General features: G+C 40.8%; 1 protein-coding gene across 1 annotated transcript in view; it reads right to left on the bottom strand.

The window, feature by feature from the left end:
- The window catches only part of GCC2 (GRIP and coiled-coil domain containing 2), a 29,848-nt gene extending 24,352 nt beyond the window's left edge, over positions 1 to 5,496 (bottom strand). The window contains exons 1-4 of the mRNA XM_065829555.2: positions 5,327 to 5,496; positions 2,472 to 2,534; positions 1,740 to 1,824; positions 684 to 751 (exon numbers count right to left, since the gene is read on the bottom strand). Coding sequence (XP_065685627.2) covers positions 684 to 751; positions 1,740 to 1,824; positions 2,472 to 2,534; positions 5,327 to 5,332 — 222 coding nt within the window. The 5' untranslated portion in view covers positions 5,333 to 5,496. The remainder of the gene's footprint in view (positions 1 to 683; positions 752 to 1,739; positions 1,825 to 2,471; positions 2,535 to 5,326) is intronic.
- Between the last annotated feature and the right edge of the window lie 1,515 nt (positions 5,497 to 7,011).

Genomic DNA, 7,011 nt, shown 5'->3' on the forward strand with positions numbered 1-7,011 from the left:
ACTTTCAAGTTAAATATGACAGATATCGAACAGGCAGACTACAACAATGATGTTGAGTAATAGGTTCTGTTCAAAATTGTATTTCTAATCAGCTAACTTTTTATTGCCATGTGTGTGGGGAGTTTTCCTTCTGTAGAAAAGTAATCTCCATACAAATTATTAAAAACAATTTTCCAGTTGATAAATTCCTCCTCATTACCAACTTTCACTTTCATACGCTGCTTATGACCCTTACTTTGAGAAAGACAGATGTTCTTGCCACTTAAAAAAAAAAAAATCCAGTTACTTTCTTAAAAGTATTGCTTGTGACATGCAACTTTATTTGTTTCTGATCTCATCAGATGACTGTCTCTGAAGCTTTCTAAATGGCTGAAAGTCTTCCTGCAGTGGTCATTCTAAAATAAACAAAAGCCTGTCTAACCAGCTACACAAGGAAATAGTTTTGCTGAGGAAATGGTAACATACTGTACTACTCTTCACAGAACTGATAGTGTTTTTGAGTAAGAATTTTGCAGGAGGAGGAAAAGAAAACGTTTTAGGAAGTGTCCTGAATTCCTGAAAATTGATTACATTAAATTTGAATAACAGTTTTGAAGCTATTTACTATTTATCACAAATTATTTCTGTAGATATATTTCAGCTAAAATTATATAATACATTAGAAACCCATTACACGTTCCTACCTGAATAATATCATCAGCTCCTCCAGCAGCTGCTTTAGATCTGAGTTCTTCAATCTCTTTCTCTAGTTCTTAAAAAAAGAAGTATAGAAATTTCATGGCATGAATTTATACTCCATCACAGTAGCAAATTACTAGTAAATCCAGTGCCTAACAATACTCCTATTCAAGATCAAACATTCAGCACTACTTCTCCAGTCCTGATATTTAGCATGGTTTCCTGAGGAAGCAAAGCCTCCACGTTTGGTTGGAGAGACAACAGAGAGATGTAAATTTTTTTATGATTGTCTTACCTTCTAATTCATGATCAAGTTAAGCCAGAGAAAATATATTAATTTCCTACTTGTTCTCTAAAAATAGGCAGCAGGTAGAAGAAAAAGATCTTATTAATAACCCCACTGAGGAAAAGCCTAATATAGCCCATCTCTACCCTTATTTTTTTCACTAAACAGCTACCAGCAGTCAGCATCACTGTAGCTCCAAACAAGGGGAAGTGACACTAGTCCAAGTAGTGGGCCACTGAAGGGACAGCACATGAGAGCACAGATTTACACAGGATACTTTTAGGTGGTTCACACAAAAATTTGGTTGGTATATTTTATGATTTTGTTAAAGAAGCAAATGATCAAATATTTAGTTAAGTATTTTAAAGAAGCCATTGTACTCTACAACAGTACTAATTAAACAAAATCTAACAGAGACATTCCACCTCCCATCTGCTTCCTGAAAAGCAACAGATCTCTCTGCAATCAATATGGGGAAGAGAAAATGACAAGTCCCACTTCAACCCTTGTACAAGCTGCATTGTTCCACCATGCCATACTGCTGGATCAAAATTAATTTAACACCCAAGAAAAGCAATACTTCTTTTTCTTCCCTCCCTTGCTCCAAGGATTTCAGTCCCTATCCTCCCACAAAAAACCCCAGTGAAACTGCAGAAAAGCATTTTTGATTTTTGCCTAGAATTCAAATCTACCCAGCAAAATATGCACTGATATTAGGTAAGGTCAGATAGCACTAAGCATTAAGGCAAAAATTGTTCTCTTTCCATTAATGTACCTGTACACCTTGACTTCACTTTCTGTATAAGCATCACTTGCTTTTTTGCAAACTTGATGAGCTCTTCTTTGGGCAATGTGTCCAGCTGTAAAAAAGTACATGTTAGAGAAGTCAGTTTTCTCCAACTCAGTGGTAAGCGGAAAACAGGGCATTTTAGCATCTCACACCTAAGAAATTAAATTTTTGGGCAAGAAATGGTCTTACCACACATTTGCAAGAACAGTAACAGTCCAAGTTACTACTGTTCTGTTATTTCAAAGGCAATAATAGAAACTACTCCTAGTTCTGTACTTTTCCAAATCGTTCTAGAGCACAAAACCAGCAGCATCCGTTAGACAGGAAAACTTGGTTGGGAAGGATTACAATTCTGTAACATAATTTGAACAATGTTCTGAAAATAGCATGTTGACCTAACACTGGCATTGTTTAAATTTACTTCCAACATATGCAAAGAGGTCTGTGTGCATTATGAAATAGACAACTGCCAAAACTGGAGGCTAATACTGTACTATCAAATACTATAACAAGAAGTGAAAAGTAAGATATTTTTTCCTCATGTTTTCCAAAACACTTCAGCCCAGTGTTTATAAAACAATTTTTCAAGAAGTCTAGAAGACAGGAAACTGTTTAAAAATACCTTTTTGTCTTCCAGTTACTCACAGCTTGCATGCTAAGCAGTAACCCTTTCAACTACTGCTATCCAAATAAATTACAATTGTGAGAAATTATTACCTTTGATTTGCCTGATCCTGGTGTGACGGAAGATGCCACCACCTCTTGCCCAGCATCTTGGACCTACAACAAAATAAAGTACCATCTGTGGTAACTGAACTTTTTAATGGAAGACAACCAAAGGAAATAAATGAAAGTCTGCAAACACTGAGAATAACTGAATATAGTGAAAGCTCAAGAAAATAAAGTTAAAAATACATTGTAGGACTACTCAGAAGAATAATGGAAAAAAAAAAAAATTGATAGAGGTCTATTGTGATCAGTACAATAGAACAGGAGAATAGAAAACTCCTGGTTTCCAAACCAGTATGATCTTAGGATTCCATTACCGAAGCGACAACTAGAGTTGATACACTGCTGAAAAATAATTTTATATCCAAGAGGTTACACGGGTGACTCATTACCTTGTTCTTAAAAAACACTTATTAAAAAAGTCATAAACAAACAAACAAGAGGAATAGCAGTTAAATCAAACTTTGGGAACTTCTGAACCACATATACCCCTCCAATTTTTTTTGTCTTTCTTTCTTTCTTAAATACACTCGTTATCACTAAAACTTTCGGCTTAACAAATATATTTGAAAAGACTCTGCAAAGCCAGGGTTCTTTTGAAAAAAATATAACCCTCCCCTCCCCCTTTATTTATTTATTTATTTTTTAAACACACTGGTTAGCACTAAAAGTGCTGGCCTGGCAAACATATTTGAAAAGGCTCCACAAATTCTGGGTTCTCTGTTCCTAATATGCATACATAATGCCTGCTACTGTAAGCTTTCATAGAACTAAACTGGGAGACTCTATATTAATTTATAGTGGACACGAATAAACACACATAAATAAGATGAGGCAAAGAAAAATGGAACGAACACTTCCAATATACTAAGGGTAGCATTTCCAAGCTTTGACGCTTACCCTTCTTTTTCCTTCACACTATAAGATGTGTGTGTATAAAAGTGAAGGGGTGTATATATAAGTAGCTGTATTTTTAAATACCTACGTGTGTGTGCGTGTGTGTGTGAATAGGTATATCCACTTACTTTCACTTTTATTTTGCTACTCTCTTTATTCTGACAAAAAAAAAACCCCTTACAGTAGAAACTAAGGAAAAAACAAACTGGATCTAAGCACTACTAGAATGAAGAATCGCTGACTAATGGAAAGAACAGCTGACACAGATAAGAAGAAAGGTCATAATTAGAAATATGAGTTCAAGTACTGGCCAAGGACAAAGGCAATTACAGTTGTTGCTCTCTGTATCACATTGGCTAGAGGTGTTTTTAAGTTTAATATTTTCTTGGTAGGCAAAACTTTGTCATTTACATTCTTAATATTTCAGCACTGCATTTAACAAAACATTGTCACTACAAGCAGTAGGCTTACACAATATAATTAAGTACAACAAATTTAATGTACTGTTTAGAAAATGACAGCACATGTCTCCCCATACTACAGCAAGGTCTGATGAATCTACACATTACTTTCACTCTCCTTTAAGCTAATATGCAGAGAGGTAGAACCATGTATCATGTAAGAGAATGCATCCAGTTTTGCTGTTCTGGTAATAGAAACCAGAAGCAGCTGGTGCAAAGGGTTTCACCCATCTCAGAAGAACAACAAGGAAGATGGTTACTAAAAAACTCTGAACTTTTCACTGATCAGTTGCATCCAAACTGTAAGACAGCAGATTGTAAGTACACTTCGAAGCATAACAATAAATCCTGCAAATATTCTCAAGTTTCTATCCCACCATTCTGAAAACGGGGTATGCTTTCATACTTTACTGACAGATGCAGAGACAATTTGTTTCTTTTTTATTAAAGCCCTCTTTATCTACACTAAGGTGTTTCCAAGACACAGTTCAGCATGTTCTGTGTATTTGAATTGCTATCTACCCCTTACTTTTGCAACAGCTAAAGATACTCTTAGGAAGCCTAACCAATGTATGAACACAATATATCAACCTTTGATGAGAACTGCGGCAGTAATGACCATTACGAACAGCGACTTTCTGAGCAGTGTGTGACTTTTAGACACCACTAATTCTAATCGTACCAAGTGACATCAAAACTTATTTTGAGTTGTGATCATTTCAGAAAGCAGAGTCATAGTTACAGGGTGTGCAGCTCAGAAACTGCAAGGAGAGTTAAATTTAATGTATGAATTTTAACCTCTACAGCCTTGCCTTTGGGTTTGCCTTGGTGGTTACGAAAGTTACACTAGATGTATATACACTTCAGTGATCCTATCCGCGTGTTTGGTAAGCATTTCATAGTTGGCATACTGTTAACGCACCAGGTCACTTCAGTCGGGAAGGAATGCTTGTTCACCCGTGGGTACTTGGAAAGAGTAATCCCTCCACACATCCACCGTGTGTCACCTGAATGTTTCTCCCCTTGAGTCAGCACTGGCTGATCTCCCCCAGCCCATACAAACACGATGACATGCCCACTTTCTAGCAGGAGGCACTTCAGCAACCCCTGAAGCCCGCACCGGCGCTCACACCGCCACAGTGCACAGTCGAAGCGCCCACCCCTGTCCAGCGCAGCCGTGAGCGCGGTGGGCCGAGCATCGCACCCCATCACAGCTGCCGCTCAGCGGGGCCGCACCATTCCGGGGAGGAGACGAAGGGTCGCGCAGCGGCCCGCGGGTTACCCTGCCCGCCACGCTGGCAGCCGCGCAGCAGCCGCCGGCGGGCCCTGAGGCGAGCGGTGGGGGAAGAGGTGGGGAGGGCTGGCACGCGCACCTCGCTCCGCCCCCGCCTCGCAGCCCAAGGTCGCGAGCCCCCATCCCAGCAGCGGACACCCCTCCCCCACTGAACGGGTCCGCGTCCCCTCTTCCCCCGCTCGCCCCATTACCTCCATGGTGGAGCCGGCTGGCTACAGAAGTAGGGAAATCGCGGCGGCGCCGCAGCCGCTGTCAGCGCCGCTACATCCTCCCCGACCCACTTCCGCCTTCGTCATCCACGTACGCCGGTAACGCAGCAACTCCCCGCTCCGGTGCCGGCAGAGGGTCAGAGAACGTCCATCACCTGAGCCCCGCCTCCTCGGCGCCCAGCCCCGCCCCCCGGCCGGTGACGCCGGGCGTTTAACGGCTCACTCTCGGGGAGCAGGGGTGATGTGCGGAAAGGGTGGGATGTGGTACAGCCCTGCCCAGCTGCTGTTGCCTGGCAGGGATTTTACCCTCTCCACGCTGCTTCGACGGTAAAACCCACCTGAAAGGTGGCTTAAGGCAGGCGGTGCAGGTAGTACTGCCCGCCGCACACTCTCTGTCTAATGAAAATGGCACAGAGGAAGAGGCTACAACACGCCAGCACCCCACCGCTTCCTGTTCCTGAAGGGCTCCCGAGGGGTACGCACTGCTGTAAGGGCACCTTATGGTGTGGGGAGCCTGGTGTTAGGCAAGTGTCTGTCACTGTCACCGTAAGGAGAGTGTGAGATGAACAGCTATGTGCTCCGACAGGTACTTAAGGACTTAGGATCCTGTTTTTAATATATTGATGGAAGCACAAAGTGATTAAGTTGTTTATCAAACATCAGATACGAAGGACTCTACCAGAGCAAATAGCAGAAGCCAGGTGTTAGGGCTCGTAGTTCTGTTGTGTCTTTTTGTTTGTTGCTTTGTTTTTAATTAAAAGACATTTTATGGCCATTTGGGTAGGTGTTTGAGGGGAGAAATACCTACTTTTAAGTGCACACATTTTTCATTCTAACTATGCATGCCCTTTCATAATGTCTGAATGCTTTTTGACATTTTGTGATAAGTAATTGATTTTTAATGAGAAGTTGCCTGGGAGAAAAAAATTAGGCGTATTATTCTATTTACAGTTCACTGGATAAATATTGAATATCACCAAATTAATTATGGTGTCATGAGAGAATGCCTATTATTTTAATTAAAAAAAAAAAAAGAGTAATGTGAGTCAAAATGCTGCTTTTGGAAGAATAATTTGCATTTTCCAAGTCTGCTTATTGTCATTCTTCTTTCAAAATACAAAGGACAGTGACAAAAGGCAGAAAGGTTCTTCACCTCAGAAATTATTTCTCTTCTCTTTTTTTCCTCCAATGCATTCACTGTACAATATATATATTTATTGCCTGTTGTAAACTATGCAGGTACTCAACTGCAGCAGGAGCATATGGTTCCATGTTCTCACAGAGGTTGCTGGCAAGAAATAGATCTTCCTAACCAAACTACAAGAAGCTGTTTTTCCTTTACTTCTATTATACTTTTTTAGAAGCCCCACAGGGCACTAAGCAGTGTCTCTGTTCTCTTTGGGAGACTCTGAACTGGGTACCTAGGCCTGTGCTGCCGTAGTCAAATATGGGGGTTTCATACAACTTCAAGAAGAGCCTTCCTAGACACAGTCCTTGCAGAACCATCCTGTGGGAAATTCTTTTGACCCTTACCTATGCCATACTGCACTGCTTTTTCCTTCCAGGTCAGCCTACGATTGAAGTTGGATGTTTGGGGAGAATGCTATAGGAAAACCCCAGAGAAAACAATGTTTCATCTATCCTCAGAAAATATGTACTATGATCCA

The sequence above is a fragment of the Patagioenas fasciata genome, chromosome 1 (genome assembly GCF_037038585.1).
Source record: "Patagioenas fasciata isolate bPatFas1 chromosome 1, bPatFas1.hap1, whole genome shotgun sequence".
Classification (NCBI taxonomy): domain Eukaryota; kingdom Metazoa; phylum Chordata; class Aves; order Columbiformes; family Columbidae; genus Patagioenas; species Patagioenas fasciata.